We start from the raw sequence: 17301 nt of genomic DNA, 5'->3' as shown, positions 1-17301 counted from the left end.
TCAATAACTCAAATAACCATGGTGGCCTTTTAACAACATAAAAATGAATTTAAGTTGGCATGAAAGAATGATTGGATGGTTTTAATACTGCTCACATCCATTCTGTATATCGTTCATAATAAATGACAAATAACATGGGCACTTGAGGGAAATAAACATGCAGGGCAGCGGGGATAGAGTGGAGGAATGGGAGTGACTGGATTGCACTACAGAGAGCCGGCTACAAATGGGCCGACTCGATGGGCCAAATGGCCTCTCCTGTGCTATAATAATGTCTCTATGACTCTAATATGTACACTTGTTGTTAGTAATTGAAAGGATATTTTTCTAGATTGTTTTGCACTTCAAATTGTAATGCAAGAGAGGAATCATTTCTGTGGTTAAAATTAAGGTCTGCCTTGGTCCTCTTCAGAGTTCCACTGGCACATACGCATGTATGTAAAATCTGATAAAGGAGACTGGCAGAGGGAGTGAAAGTGTTTTTCTTAAGGCAATGAGAATCCTTTTCATAGGAATTACTGGTCAGAAAAATTGGTGCTGAAAGTCGGAGAGGAATATTGCAGAAGGGCCAGGGATTAGGCAATAGGCTCCCAGAATGTTAAAAAAAATTACAAAGCTATAAAAATGTTTTTGTTCCTTCACCACAGGACAACTTCAGCTCCAAACCATTCACTTCAATAAATACGGATGTGAAAGTTGATTTTCTGAGTGTGTGCTACTGGTTTACCATCCGTTAAAAGAATTTAAGGTTAAAATATGCTTAAGATTAAAACTGTAGCAGAGTTTGAATTTTTTTCTGTTTATATAAGAGTCAGACTGCATATTTGGTCAAGAGTTCAAATTCACTTGTTAAAGTGAGGCAAGAATTGTAGGAATAAATAAGGTCAAGGATATTGAATTTGATTATTGGATCGATGAAATGAATCAATTCGTTGAATGGAATTTGGGAAAATCCAAAAATCAGGTCAAAAAGTACTTTGACAATAAGGTTCAACCATTTGAGTATCAGGTTCAAGTCATTGTAATGGTCCTAAAATATGGTAAAAAGGGCCAAGCTTTTAAACAAAAATGATGAGGATCATACCGTATCAATTATAGAGCCAGTCTTGCATGTATCTAATTCAGTTTCTGGGCAAGAAGGGTCTGAAATATGCCAAATAGTATCACATTAATCAGCTAAAAACTGTGAAAGAATCATTACTACATTTTTCCAAGAGGTGGAATATATTTCTTAGAACATAGATTGTTCTGGGTCTGGTTACCTACTTCAATTGAGAAGCAGCTGCAGCACTCTGCAGCTCAGCATCCACAGCAGCAGGGGCAGCAAGCACCACAGGACCAGCAGCTGCAGCATCCAACACAGGGAATGTCATCTGAACACAGCAGAAGGAATGGCCAAAGGGTTGCAGTCACAAGATGGCGCTACCCTGTGCACAGGATCCATAAGCTAGGGCCAGCTTCCTCAATCTGTTAGAGCAGCAGTGCCTCCAAAGGCTACAACTGTCACATCAGGTGGTTGCTGACCTGTGTGCCTTGATGGAGGATGGAGCAAGAGGCCACCCATTGCCCTTGCCAATGAAGGTGACTGTTTCCTTGAACTTTTATGTGTCCAGCTCATTTCAAGGCTCAGCTGCATACATCTACAGGATTTCACAATCTGCAGCCCACAAATGTATTAGCCAGGTCATGGATGCCTTGTATCGGAGAACATCCCAGTACATCAAGGTCGAAACAGATACGACCAAACAAGCCTAAAGGACTATAGGCTTCACCTTGATGGCCAGCTTTCATCAGGTCCAGGGCATCACTGACTGCACCCATGAAGCTATCAAGGCTCCTATGGACTGGTGATGTGTATTTGTCAATCGTGAAGGCTTCCACTCTTTCAATGTACAGCTGGCATGCGACCACCGCAAGAGGATCCTACAGGTGTGCACTGAGTTTCCAGGGAGCTACCATGACGCCTTTATTCTCTGGCAGTCTCAGGTGCCTCAGCTCTTCAGACCTCTGCACAGCCTCAATGGATGGCTCCTGGACGACAATGGGTACCTACTGAAGACCTGGCTGCTCACACCAGTGCATTACCCCACCACAGAGGCACAAGAGAGGTTCAATAGATGCCTTCTTACTACCAGGGCCACAATAGAGCTAGCAACTGGTTTGGCCAAAATGGGGTTTACGTTGACACTCTGGGGCTCCCTTCAATATGGGCCAGCAAGGGTTCCATGCATAGCGGTTGAGTGCTGCACCCTGCACATCCTGGCTCTTCAAAGCGGAGTGAAGCTAGGGCCAGAGGAGGTTGGGGACAGACAAGCTTTTTCTAACGAGCATGATGAGGAGGAGGATTTGCCAGTGGAGCATGAACATTCAGAGATGCCTATAATGTGCCCTGGCATCGACCTTCATGTAAGAGAAGCCCATGATGCCCTCATCCAGGCAGAATTCATCTGAGGGCCCCCTGGCCCTCACATAGCATCCTCACACACCACCCCCTTCCTGAAGTGCTGTAACCTGCAAGGCTACAGATCAGGTGCTAGAAGGTGGGATTAGAATGTGCAGCTAGTTTTTTCGGCGACGCAGACACGATGGGCTGAATGACTTTTTTCTGTGCTGAACATTTCTATGGTTTTATGGTTCTCGGTCTCCACTCTGGTAAGAAGTCCCCAAGTTACGTCCTCTGCCCTACATTGAGAACCTACAGACTCGTGGCACTCCCGTACTTTATCCTGCCCATTGTCAATGTGGGATTGGAAATGAGGTAGACAATGACACATGCCATGGAAAAAGAAGACTTGGCTCTTTGAAATAAAGTTTATCATTCAACAACAACATTAGAAGCTGCACCCAAGTGAATCCCTTTGTGCCATTAAGACTTTTTCAACTTCCTCTTTCTCTTCTGTATGGTGATAACCCCTGTGGCTGTAGCAAAGCTGGAGGTAGCCTGCTCATTTCCAGGCTCTGACACTTTAAATGCCCCATGGTGGACATCCCTCTGGGTTGTGGAGCTCCTGAGAGCTCCCCCAAAGACTGCCCTCCTGCATATGTACAGCGGCAGCCTCAGTCATGGGGTTGGGTGTCAGCTGCGGTTCCATTGTCAGAGGGACCATCGGGAGGGGCCAGGACCTGGGGATGCCTTGAGGACAGCCCCCTGTTCACCAACCCTATTCAGCTGTTCCTTCCCAGGGCCGGCCTGCACCTCCCTGCTAACCAAGTGTGAGTGAGCACGGATGCATTTTGATGCAGTGTTCAGCCATCAAGGCGAAAGTGAGCTCAATGCTTTGCAACGTAGCCGCCATCGAATGGAGGCTGTGTACCTGCATCCACTCATTGGCCTGCCGTGTCTCACTCTCCATGAGGTTGGCCACTCTTTCAATGGAGGTCATGATGCACTCATATGCATGAGACACAATCACACCATGGCCAAGGTGGACTCCTCCATCCTCAGTCCTCTGGGCCACAATGCCCCTGGGAATTCTGACAGATGACCACAGATTTCCCTTTGCTACTCCACATGTACCTGCCTGGTCTACAAGCCCCAAAGCTCAACATCTGTGTCTAGCTGAGCACAGCTGGATGCTTCCTCAGGCCTCCAATAGAGTCTCTTCATAGCTGTCTCTGCCTTCAGCATCTGCTCCTGCTCACGTGTGAAGTGCTACTCACTTTGTGCCACCCTTTCTATCTGTGATGCAGGAACCACTGAGGTGCGTGTCTCAGTGCTGGTGTGCATGAGTCATGTGACAGTGCATCTTCAGAGTGTTGTTCCTCCTCTGAGGACAGCACTGCCTCCTCCTCATCTCTCTCTGCGTCTCTGGTGATGTCCCTGCAGAAGAGAAAAGACAATAGTCAGAGCAGCACATAGCTGACTGAGAGATGAAGCCCTTGCAATTTGCTGATGACTATATTTCTCCCATCGGTGACCAGGGCTCCTCATAAGACACATGTCAGAGCGAGCCGCAAGTGTCATATGTAATGCTTTCACCCGGTGCGGCATGCCCATCACTACATCGGCAAGAACATGCATTATTGCCAACCTGTCAATTTCCAGTGCATCCTCCTCCACTGGCATCAGTATGGTCAAGGATGCCACTTTACCTCCGCTTCTGTGCCCTCCTGGGAGTTGTATGCTCTCTTCTCCTACAATATGAAAAGAAATTGAGGACTATTATTACATCAACATTTACCTTACATAAGGTAGGCAAAGAAAAGCTGTTCCCATTAGCTAATGGTACAAGGACTAGGGGACATAAGAGATGCAGGGGGGATGTGAGGAAGAACTTTTTTCTGCAGTGAGTGGTAATAGCGTCATACTCACTGCCTATGAGGTTGGTGGAAATGGAGCCAATCAATGATTTCAAAAGGAAATTGGATGGGCACTTGAGGGAAATAAAGTTGCAGGGCTACAAGGATCGAGGGGGGAATGGGACTAACTGGATTGCTCAAGAAAGAGCTAGCATAGACTTGATGGGCTGAATGGCCTCCTTCTGTGCCATTATAATTCTATGCCATCAGTCTTTGTTTAGGACTTAAGCATGACATTTGAGGGGGCTCACTGTGGAATGGAGAATGCTAGGTCAACAAACTAAGGGACAGTTTCATTGCTATCTATGGAGATGTAGAGTTAAAGTGCAGCCTGGGCAGACATTCTTAGGTGTGGTTGCAAAGAGAGTGCTTCCAAGGATATGTGTGCTGCTAATGGCTACGGAAGTGAGAGAATGATGGTTGCCATCTCACATTTCCATGCCGCTCACCTTATCAGAGCTGGATCCACTTCCTCTTCACCACACTCTGGCTGCTCACCTTTTCTGTGACCTCCAACCTAGCTTTTTTGGTTGGTTTCCTCTGGTATGAGCACCTGCCTCCGCACCCTCACAGCTTCCAGCATCACGTCAAGTCCTGCATCCGTAAATCATGGGGCTGCCTTTCCCCTTCCGGCATCCATCTTCCTGCCTTTTGCTTCTGCAGCTTTGCCATCCAAAATGCATAGTTCCACCACTGTGCTTGGTGTCGGTTTCTCTCTAAATACTGTGCCCTCAATCAGGCTTCGGACTGCTCCTCCCTTCCGCTTCTCCCAATTGGGCACCAAACCCGAGGCACCCTCTTAGTTGGCAGGCCCATGGAAATTTCACCCGGAAGGGTTGATGACCTGGATATGGTCCCGAGGTGCTGTCAAATTTTAAGTCCGTAAGATTCTGCCCTGTCAGATACAGTGTGAAGACAAGGAGAAGACACCTTAGCATTTATGCGTGGGCATAATGCTGACGGGAGCCTAACACCTATCTAGCAAAAGGAACTAAACAGGAAGTAGTAATGTAGGTGATATACGATCTGTTTGGAACTGTAAATTACTGACTGGACTGTAATGTGTTGTTTTAAGCTGTGTGCCAATAAAAAGTTTGCTGTAATCAATGGTATCAAGTTTGAATCTCTTGAATTTTGACACTGACAAGGTGGATTCAAGTGCCAGTTATTGTGGAATGTAGCCAATAACCTATCAAGAGCAAATAAAGCATGAACAAAGTAGACAGTGTGGAACAGGAATTTTATATAGTGGTATACAAACAATTATATTGAATTTGACACTCATTAATAGTTGCATAAAATTCAATTTACTGCATCATTTATAACTGAAGCACACACGTGAATTAAACTAACAATCCTTACTTTCCAGCCCAGCTGAATGAAAACGATTCTATCGTACTATTCAAAGAGCAGGGACTTTTTGTGGTTTCCTGGCCAACATTTCTCTGTCAACCAGATGAGCTGGTTATTCATTCATTTGCTCTTTGCAGGATCTTCTTGTGTGCAAATAGCTTGCTGCACATGTCTACACAAAGCAGTGAGTCTACATCAAAAACAGGTAATTCATTGGTTGCATAAAGTGCTTTGGGGTATTTAATGGATGTGCTAAGGCGCTAAACAAATAAATACACACTCTTTCTTATGAAATTGTGTGCTGTTTGAATTGCTGTTTGCTATTTGACCAAGACCACGGCAGAATCTTACCACTTCTCAAATTTTATTGCCCTCGGGACCAAAAGGGGGTCCCAACCCTGATAGTATCAGCTGGTCGCACGACATCGTGATCTTATGGGAGGTGGCCAATTTACGAGACCGCCTCTGCGTTCGCCTTCCAATTAAGGTTAGTGGGCAGGTTACCAAGTCGGGAGGCCCAACCAGAGGGCCTGAAGATGTGGACAGCGGCCAGCCCCATGGGGAGAGATGGGCAGGGGAAGAAGAACAAAAGGTAAGGTGTGTGAGATAGAGCAGAGGGCGGGAGAGATTAAATGACAAAGATGTCATGAAACAAAGGCAAAGGGAGTGCTAATAGTTGTATGAAAAGACAGAGCATTAGTCCAGAGAAATTCTTCGCACTCCTCTTTCACTTGCTCAAAGTAAAGACCTGCGCGGGTCGGGAAAAAAAAACCCAACCCGAACCCGACAGAACCACATTGGACCCGAGCCCGACCGGGCCCAAGTCCTGCCATTTTTTCCTGCACCCGACCCGACCACCGGAATGTTCACTTTACCTAACTTCCAATTCCAAATCTGTTTTTTACTTTTTCAGTTTGTGCAGATAAGCAACAAAAACTGTAATTGGACTTGAAAGGGTTGTTTGAAAAGATGAAGATTGGAGCTACAAAGTCAGTGATTGTTTGGTTACGAGTTAAACAGAAACCCATGAAGTTGTGCCCAGACAGGTACCTGTATCTGTATTGCTTAAAATAAACACAGCAATTGCCTGAAGGCTCAGAAAATATCATTACACAACCTAGACTCCTGTTTTACAGGTTGAAATACTTGCTGCAAGTTTCTCCAGTGAGCAGCTGAGATGCAGAGATAAGGAAGGTCCTGAGTGATTAATTATTATAAAATATACAGTATTTATATACAAAATATAAAATGATCACCGTCAGGACTCTAGTCTACAGACATATAGTACTGTACTAGACTAGAGACCTGACAGTGATTTTTTTTTATATTAATACTGTATATTTTATAATAATTAATCACTGAGGACCTTCCTGGTCTCTGCATCTCAGCTGCTCACTGGATAAACTTGCAGCAAGTATTTCAACCTGTAAAACAGGAGTCTCGGTCATGTGTAATGATATTTTCTGAGCCTGCGGGCAATTGCTGTGTTTATTTTAAGCAATACATGATACTGGTACAATGTGGCACAACCTGTCTGGGCACAACTCCATGGGTTTCTGTTTAACTCGTGACAAAACAATCACTGACTTCGTGGCTCCAATCTTCATCTGTTTAAACAACCTTTCAAGTCCAATTAATACCGTGGGTATCCGACCCGGAACAGGCCACACCCGGACCTGGACCCGGCCTGAGCCGAACTGATCTGAACCCAACACATGTCGTTGTGTTCCGTCGGGTTTGGGTCAGGTAGCAGGCCTTTAGCTCAAAGCCTATGACATTTCCTTCCTTTGCCAGTTCTGATGAAAGGTCACAGACCTGAAAAATTAACTCTGTTTTTCTCTTCCCGCAGATGCTGCCAGACCTCTTGAGTATTTCCAGCACATTCTGTTTTTATTTCAGATTTCCAGCATCTGCAGTATTTTGCTTTTATCCTAATCCGACAACTCTGTGCTAACCTGGTCAGAATTTGGTCAAACCTTTGGTTTCCTGTTATTCATAAATTTAGCATGACAGACTGGTATGAGGTAATCAACATTCAAAAATCGGATAATTTTTTTAAACTGCAAAGTATTTCATACTTATCCATACAAATAAATACAAATCGGTTCAATATTAACTGACGTAGAGCAGTGTTTTCTACATCATCATGACATTGGCCAGTTTATAAAAGAACGTACAAAAAGATACACTAGTTTGCCGACAATATCATGTGGGATGAAAACTATATTACAATATGGAATGTGGCTTCCACATAGCATTTACGTAAAAAGTGCATTCTCCCCAGTGCCTAAAATATACAAAGTTCACCCTTTAACACGTACATCCTATAATATGAGTGCGCCGGTGATAGTACTTTGAATAAGTTTCCTGTGTACTCACAGCTAACATTTCAACTAGTGGGTGGCTTGAGTGTAGTTTAATGTGTGTTAGTTGGGACCAGCAAGCACGACAGTGAGAGGGGTCAAAAATGTTTCAATCTTACCAAAAACGAACAGAGCGCTGAGAGTAAGTTGGATGGTCACAAACGACATTCTGTGAAAAAACACAAAACACATTTCATCAGGTTAAGTTTTCCACCTGCTGCTAAACAAAGACTGAACTGAACAGATATAATAAAGCGTTCAGTTACTTTATCACAGACTCGGAACGCGCGGGAGCTGCTTCATCTTACTTACATTGCCTATCTGATTGAGCACAGACACGGGCGTCTGTCTGATTTCTTTTAAGGTCAACTGACTCCTAACCCGGAGACTCCAGCCCGCTCCAAGCTCGGCAGCGAATGGTGAGCATTGCCTTTGGATTGACCTCACCTCCGCCCATTCATAAAAAAACTTGCATTGATGTTGTTCCTTCCCCTGACTATAGCTCAAAGGTTCTCCAGGAGTCCTAGGCATGTCTGGCACATGACCCTTTAGAAATCCTTTTTGCTTTTGACAAAAAATGCCTTAAAAAAATGCTACTTTACCTCCAGTTCAAATGACTTTATCGGACAGCAGATGAATAGTTCAAATACGAAGGAGTTTAAAGAGGGTGTTTTAGAAATAACTCGTATTTCGTAAATAGCACTTTTCACCACCTCTGGATGTCTCAAGCGCATGGGTAAGGCTTCCACTGCTATGTTCAGACTGGCCAAGAGAGTGTGGGAAAATGGCGCACTGACACGGAACACAAAAGTCCGAGTGTATCAGGCCTGTGTCCTCAGTACCTTGCTCTACGGCAGCGAGGCCTGGACAACGTATGCCAGCCAAGAGCGACGTCTCAATTCATTCCATCTTCGCTGCCTTCGGAGAATACTTGGCATCAGGTGGCAGGACTATATCTCCAACACAGAAGTCCTTGAAGCGGCCAACATCCCCAGCTTATACACACTACTGAGTCAGCGGCGCTTGAGATGGCTTGGCCATGTGAGCCGCATGGAAGATGGCAGGATCCCCAAAGACACATTGTACAGCGAGCTCGCCACTGGTATCAGACCCACCGGCCGTCCATGTCTCCGTTATAAAGACGTCTGCAAACGCGACATGAAATCGTGTGACATTGATCACAAGTCGTGGGAGTCAGTTGCCAGCATTCGCCAGAGCTGGCGGGCAGCCATAAAGACAGGGCTAAATTGTGGCGAGTCGAAGAGACTTAGTAGTTGGCAGGAAAAAAGACAGAGGTGCAAGGGGAGAGCCAACTGTGCAACAGCCCCAACAAACAAATTTCTCTGCAGCACCTGTGGAAGAGCCTGTCACTCCAGAATTGGCCTTTATAGCCACTCCAGGCGCTGCTTCACAAACCACTGACCACCTCCAGGCGCGTATCCATTGTCTCTCGAGATAAGGAGGCCCAAAAGAAAGAGGATGTCTCAAACCAATTAGCAGCCAAAGCCAATAAGTACTTTTGAAGCATAGTCACTGTTATCAGGAAATACAGCAGCCAGTTTGCAGACAGCAAACAGAGAGGATGGTGAGTTTAATGGGCTTTTATCCCTCTAAAAGAGGGCAGTACTTTAAACGAGGACTGGGGAGATGTAAGTACTGTATTAAATTTATAGCTTAACTAGTTATACTACTTAATATAACTACAAATATTCATTGAGTGACATTTCAAAACTTGAAACCCTAATTAGTTAAATAAAATAGACATGGCAGGGCAGGTGATGTGTTACAGCTGCAGCATGTGGGTGATGGTGGACACCAGTGTGATCATCCACACCCTCAGTTAGTGTCTGCAGCTCGAGGAACTTCAGCTAAGATGATCCGGAGTCCTAGCTTTGGACACTGTTATGCATCAGGATGGAGAAAGTTACCTGGACACTTTGTTCCAGGAGGCAGTCACACCCCTTAGGTTAAGTAATTCAGATTTGGTCCATAGTCAGGGACAGGAGGGTGTGAATACAAATGAGACAGGTATGGGGATCCACAAGACAGCACTGGAGAATCCTCAGCCCTTGTGCTTGTCCAACAGGTACAATTTCTTGCAGCCAGTATGGACAAGAACAGGGACTGCAAGGAGGATGAGAAAACTAAACATAACACTGTAGTACAGGGGGCAATTCAAATTGGGGAGTTAAAAGGAATGTAGAAGTAATTGGGGACAGTATAGTTGGGAGGAAAGATACTGTTCTCTGTAGCCAAAAGCGTGAGTCCCAAAGGCTGTGTTGCCTACCCAGTGCCAGGGTTAAGGACTGGAGAGGAACTTGAAGTGGGAGGGGAAGGATCCAGTTGTCGTGGACCACATGGGTACTAGCGACATAGGTAGGACTAAGAAAGAGGCTCTGCTAAGGGAGTATGAGCAACTAGGGGCTAAATTAGAAAGCAGAACCACAAAGGTAATAATCTCTGGATTACTACCTGAGCCAAGAGCAAATTGGCACAAGGTATATAAGATCAGAGAGTTGAATGCATGGTTCAAAGATTGGTGTGGGAGAAATGGGTTTCAATTCATGGGGCACTGGCACTAGTACTGGGGAAAAAGGGAGCTGTTCTTTTGGGACAGGCTTCAATGGAAGCATTCTGGGACCAGTGCCCTGACAAATTGAATAGTTAGGACTGTAGAGAGCGCTTTAAACTAAATAGTGGTGGAGGAGGGTTCAGGTGAGGGGAAATTTAGAAAGTTAATGAGAAAGGATAAGTCAATCATCCAGGGTAGTGATACAGGTAATGATAACCAGTGTGTAACAGGAAGGGATGGAACGTACAGACATAAGAGTGCACCAGCAAACAGAGTCAGAGTAAGGAACAATGGTAAAAAGAAAGAATTAAAGGCTCTTTATTTTAATACATGCAGCATTCATTACAAGATAGATGCATTGATGGCACAAATAGAAATAAATGGGTATGATATGACAGCAATTACAGAGACATGGATGCAAGCTGAACAAGGCTGGGAACTGAATATTCAAGGGTATTTGACATTTTGAAAGAATAGAAAGAAAGGAAAAGGAGGTGGGGTAGCTCTGTTAATAAAGGATGAGATCAGTATAGTAATGAGAAATGATCTTGGCTCAGATGACCAAGATGTAGAATCAGTTTGGGTGGAGATAAGAAACAGCAAAGGAAAGGAGCCACGGATGGGAATAATTTATAGGCCCCCTAACAGTAGCTCCATTGTAGGACAGAGCATAAATCAAGAACTAATGGGGGATTTTAAGAAAGGTACTGCAATAATCGTGGATGCTTTTAATCTTCATATCAATTGGACAAATCAAATTGACAAGGGTAGCCTTGAGGCCGGGATCATAGAATGTATTTGGAATAGCTTCTTAGAACAAAATATTGTAGAGAAAACCAGGGAACGGGCTATTTTAGACCTGGTAATGTGCAATGAGATTGGATTAAGTGATGATCTCATAGTAAAGGATCCTCTGGAGAAACGTCATAGAGTCATTTACGGCATAGAAGGAGGCCATTTGGCCCATCGAGACCTTGACAATTCCCCGCAGAGCAATCCAGTCAGTCCCACTCCCCTTATGAATCCCCATAGCCCTGCAAGTTTATTTCCTTCAAGTGCCCATCCAATTTTCTTTTAAAATCATTGATTGTTTCCACTTCCACCAACCTCATGGGCAGTGAGTTCCAGGTCATTATCACTTGCTCTGTAAAAATGTTCTTCCTCACATTTCCCCCTGCATGTCTTGCCCAAAACCTTCAATCTGTGTCGCCTATTCCTTGTACCATCAGTTAATGGGAACAGTTTTTCCTTGTCTAAATTATCTAAACCTTCTGGTAAATGTCCTCTGTATCCTGTCATGCTCATGTGAAGTGCAGTGATGAAAATACAGAACCCAAACTGAATAGTTTTGAAAATTGACTTAACATTTTTAAAAAATGGACCATGTGCTGCAGAATGACTGCCAAAGGTCAAATAACCTGTCACTGTATATTCAAGCTGTCTTACTGTATTTTAAGCACATTCCAAGTACAGTCCAAGCTAAGAGGTGTCAATTACACCCATCCTAAACTGATCGAGAGACATTTTTGAATTGAATGGGTTCTTCTGAAAACAAGAAGGTGTGAAGTAGCCACAATCTAGTCCATTGTTGGTCACCAGGCAGAGGGGGTTCTGTGTGTCCCAACAAAGGCAGCGTGAGAGATTTCTGACCTTAAAAAGTAGCTATCTGGAGAGAGAGAGAGGGAGAATCAGAACAACATCACAAAGGCCTGTCCAGCCAAGAGCTGAGAGATCCAGAAAAAACAAAGAAAGAGCCCTACTGTGAATTCCACATTCCAACTTGTTGCTGCAGAGAATTGAAAGTGATCACTGCCTTCAGACTGAAGTCTCAACCACCAAGAAAATTTACAATCAATCCAGGCCTGCAACTTTAAAAGAGAAATTTACCTCTGAGAAGATTCAAAAGGTTTACTGTGAACCGTGAACACCTAGCTCACTTCAAACCACTTGCCTTTTTCCTCTCTAACTATCTGTTCTTTTGTGTGTGTGTGTATGTGTGTGTGCGTGCGAGTGAATGCATGTATGGGTGCAGTTGCCAGAATTTTGGGAATGCATATTGCTCAATAAATCTTCTGTTTTAAACCTACAAGAAAACGGGCGCTATGCCAAATGATTTTTTTAAATCCATCAGCTTGAAACCTGAATTAACATTTTTTAAAAGGTGACTTCCAGCACCTAAAATGGCCACCAAAATTTGCATCAAAATCCCCTACATTCCAATGCATTAAGAGTGAGTTGAATTGTCTGGCCAGTCCCCTCAAGAACAATGACTTGGGAAGTTTGGAGTTCATCACCTGGCTAGTCCCCATTATCAAGGCATTTAAAAATAAACATTTGCGACATTAAACTGATGGAGCCAAAACATTCGTAGGTAATCACTTGAACAATGGTATCCTGATTGAGAAGAGAATTCCTAGACATGAACTAATTAAGTTGCAAGAGGAAATACACACTGAGCCATCATGTGACTGGCCCACCATATGCATGTTTTAAGTTGGGTTTTCTCTCTCTGCAGCAAACAAGCAACTGGATACTGATCAGAAGAGATCCAAGTGGGGTCCATCTCTCTCTCTCTCCAGTCCACCTTATTAGCTTCGAACCCTGCCTGTTGGCCGTAACCACCCAAGCCTATCATTGCTGAAGACAGAGACCCCACAACGGAAACCATCTGATTGGTTTTTTTATGAATAAAGCACGAAAATAGTTAAGCACTCACTGAATTGGCAAGCAATAAAAGAAATAAAACCTGTTGCAGTCAGACAGGGAGAGGGACAAGAGGGGAGCCCTTTGAGCTCTCCTCACCTGATCATAACAGTTTATTTGACAACCAAAACACAAGGGGTTAAAACCCTAGTAATAAAAACACTTGCTGCAGTCAGCTGGGAGGTGAACAGTGGGAATCACCACACCCCTTACCTTCTGGCCATAACAACCCTCTCAAGGACCCTCACAACCTTCCTAAAGTGTGGTGACTAGAATTGGATGCAATAATAGAGTTGGGGCATAACCAAAGCTTTATAAAGGTTCAGTATAACTTCTCTGCTTTTGTACTGTATGATTCCTCTATTTTTGCAGCCCAAGAAGCAATATGCTTTGCTAACTACTCACTCGATATGTCCTGCCACCTTCAAAGATTGATGCACTTGCACTCCGCAGGTCCCTCTCTTCCGGCACACTCTTTATAACTGTGCCATTCAGTATATATTGCCTCACCCCAACCCATTTGCCAAAATGCATCACCTCATATTTGTCTGTATTAAATTCCATCTGCCATTCTACAAGCTTATCTATGTCATGTTGCAGGCGGTTTGTATAGCCTCACTGTTTGACACTCCTTCAAGTTGGGTATCATCAGCAAATTTTGAAATTCTACTCTGTATTCTAAGATCCAAGTCATTTATATATAGCAAAAAAAAAATTAGTGGTCCCAGTGCTGACCCTTGGGGAACACCACTGTCTACCATCCTGCAGTCTGAAAAGCAACCATTTTACCACAAATCATTGTCATCTGTCCTTCATATATCCTCCCTCTCCATTACCCTATCCATTGCCTCTACTCTCTCCACTTCTACTTATATTTTGTCGGATTGCTCTTCCTTAGTAAACATCTATACAAAGTACTCATTAAGCCTTCTAGCCTTTCCTGTGCCTCTAAGCATATATTGTCCTCTTTGTCCCTACTAGGACCCACTCCACCTCTTACTACCCACTTATTATTTACATGCTGGTAGAGGAATTTTCAGTTCCCTTTTATGTTGACTGCCACTCTCATCTCATATTCTCTTTTTGCCAGTCAAATTTTCCTCATCACCTCCCCTCTCAACTTATTGTATTTGGCCTGGTTCTCACTTGAAGAATTCACCTGACATGCATCGTACAGCCTCTTTTTTTATTTCATCATAATCTCTATCTCCCTCGTCATTCAAAGAGCCATGATTTTAGTTCCCCTGCTTTTCGCCCTTGTTGTACCTAGCCTGTGCCTGAAGCATCACTTCCTTAAAGATAGCCCATTGTTCCGTTACAGTTTTTCCTGTCAGTCTTTTGTTCCATTTTATCCTGGCTAGATCTCTTCCCATCACATTGAAATTAGCCCTCTTCCAAACGAGCCATTCTACCTTATATTAATCATAGCTTTTTTGCATTACGAACCTTTTGATATGATGATCACTCTTACCTAAGTGCTCCCCAACAGACACTCATTTCCCAACACCAGATCGAGCAATGCCTCCTTTGTAGTTGGGCCAAGAACATGCTGATCATCGAAGTTCTCCTGAACACAAATTCCAACCCCTCCTTTCCCTTTAATCTAAAATTATCCTAATCGATATTTGGGTAATTAAAGTCCCCCAATATCACCACTCTATAGTTCTTGCACATCTTTGTGATTTTCCTTCAGATTTGCTTGTCTATCTCTCTCTTACTATTTGGAGGCCTATAAATCGTAAATCTGCGATGTGGTAGGTAATCGGGATGGCGGGTATGGGTCAATCACCCTATGTCTGCAGATTTTCAGCAGCTGCCAGTAATTTTGCAGGGTGCCCTTGGAGGTGGGTGCCATTCCTAATCTTTAAGAAGTGAGATGCTGATTTATAAAAGTCAGTGGGATACCTGGCAAAGAAATTTACAACCTGAATTTAGGCACTGGTAGCTTCTAAGACACATTTCAGATTCTCACAAAAGTCATGGAACATTTGGATAATTTCATGGCTGACAGATGAAAGTATTGTAAAAGTGAACATGACAACCTGTGATTTCCTGCTACAGCTGGAATAACAGCCTTGACATTGTTGCTACTCTCCATGATGATAGCTTTGAAATATCGAATACAGACAATATTTATGGTCTTGTTCACCACATTCAGATGCATTTAAGTAGTTTTATTCTTGAAGACCTTGCATTGGAAAAATGAATAGATAACAGGAAAGGTTCTTTTCTTCAATTATTTCGCAGATTGTCGCAAGGGTTTTCCAAAATCAGTTTTTCATATGCTATTGTGTAACTACATATCTGGACTGAGAATGAGTGGGAATTCTTGCTGCCCAGATCCTCCTATTGGCTTCAGCAACAGAACTGGTTTCAGAATGATACCCATCCTGGTTGTGAGGCATATGTTGGGCTAGGCTGAAGTTCAAATAATAGTCAGCATGGGCACTATTATCTCAGTGCTGTAACCATTCCTCATTTGTAAGGGTGTCCAATCTAAGACTCCACATGCAGATCCTAAATCATAGTGTTACAACCAGGTGAGAAAGGGGTCTAGGGGTTCCCTCTCAGCCTTTGTCTGGATTAACCGTAACAGGGTTGAATTTTTAAAAACGCCGTGTTTTTAGCTCCTCCTCAGTGAATCCTTATTCACTGCTTTCCAATTGCAAGGCAAAGAAATCAAATCAGACAGGTTTTCTTAGTTCTAAACAAGAGAAGTTTATTAATCTTAAACTCTAATTCGGTTAACAAATAAGCGACGTGACCACCCTAGCATGCATACGCGATAAATGCACACACAGATAGTGGAACGAATAAAGGGGAAAAGTGTGAGGCAATAGCTGGATTGTAATTACAGTCCTTTGAGTTCGATGTGGAGTCTTTGGTTTCCGGTAAGTCTTGCTGTTTGTTGGGGCTCACTGCACGCTTTAACTTGTTTCGATGTAGGAGTGTTTTCTCTCTTGAGGTTTAAGCAACTTCATTGGGTCTGGAGGCTTGTGAGAAAGTGAGAGAGAGCCAGCCAGGAGAGAGGCTGTCTTGTTCCAGGTTCAGTTGCAATCTGCAGTCTGTCTTCAAACTGTCCTGTGAGCACAATTCAAAACTCCAAGTTGGCCAACTTGGAACAACCGCTCCTGCAGTTTGTGGATTCCAAAGCTTTCGGTGGGGGGAGGGGGGTGGTTGTTGTAGCGCTGTCTCTGACACCGACAAGATGTGGATCACCATTGCCCTGACCAATCTGTTAATTGAATCAGTAAGCAATTCTTTTGTCTCTCCAAGCACTGTCTCTTAGTATGTAAATGTCCTCTAGCCAAATGTCTGGTGATCTCTTTAAACAAGTCATTTCTTCACTCCAGCAACAGTTTAAAATTAATGTTCATATGACGAAATTAATATGCCTCATTCTTGGCACGTGGGGGGTCTTTGTGACAATAGTAATCTAGCCGTCAAAGCCCAGGCAACTCAGTCTTATTCATAATTATAATTTTTATTTGCTGGTTGAGATGTTTGAAATTTGGAAAGGGGAGCTTTTAGCACTGGTGCCTCATTGTTGAAAAATCTTAAATCAGAATGCCAAGTTAGTGTTGGAAACTTGAAAAATATCAAATTAGTAGGATTATGAATTTAAACTGTTTTTGTGCCCTTCTTCCCCCACCCGCTAAGACCCCATGATGTGCAACTGTATGGTCACAAGCATGGCAGCTTGGACAGCGCTGTATATTTGAGCTCACAGGCAAGATCTTTGTATACTGACTTCAACCACAAGTGGCCTATACATGCAGACAACAACTTCTGCCATATGCTGATGGTTTTGAAATATACATTTCACACTTTTGAGAAGATTAGGAGAGATAAACCAGGAAATTATAGAGCTATTGGTCCAACATCTGTTGTGGTGAAATTACTAGAATCTATCATTAGGACAGAGTGAATGCGCATCTGGCCAAACATGAACCTGTCAGAGAGCCAGCATGAATTTGTAAAGGGTAAGTCATGTCGAACTAACCTAGTTGA

The 17301-nt window shown here is 43.6% G+C and overlaps 1 protein-coding gene across 1 annotated transcript in view; it reads right to left on the bottom strand.

Moving 5' to 3' along the window:
* LOC137371007 (uncharacterized protein C3orf85-like) overlaps positions 1-8374 on the bottom strand; it is a 67155-nt gene extending 58781 nt beyond the window's left edge. The window contains exons 1-2 of the mRNA XM_068032907.1: positions 8328-8374; positions 8135-8184 (exon numbers count right to left, since the gene is read on the bottom strand). Of these exons, the coding sequence (XP_067889008.1) occupies positions 8135-8183 (49 nt within the window). The 5' untranslated portion in view covers position 8184; positions 8328-8374. The remainder of the gene's footprint in view (positions 1-8134; positions 8185-8327) is intronic.
* Positions 8375-17301: the final 8927 nt, after the last annotated feature.

Source organism: Heterodontus francisci, chromosome 6 (assembly GCF_036365525.1).
Source record: "Heterodontus francisci isolate sHetFra1 chromosome 6, sHetFra1.hap1, whole genome shotgun sequence".
NCBI lineage: Eukaryota > Metazoa > Chordata > Chondrichthyes > Heterodontiformes > Heterodontidae > Heterodontus > Heterodontus francisci.
The sequence above is the reverse complement of the archived record's forward strand: the minus strand, read 5'-3'. Positions and strand labels throughout refer to the sequence as shown.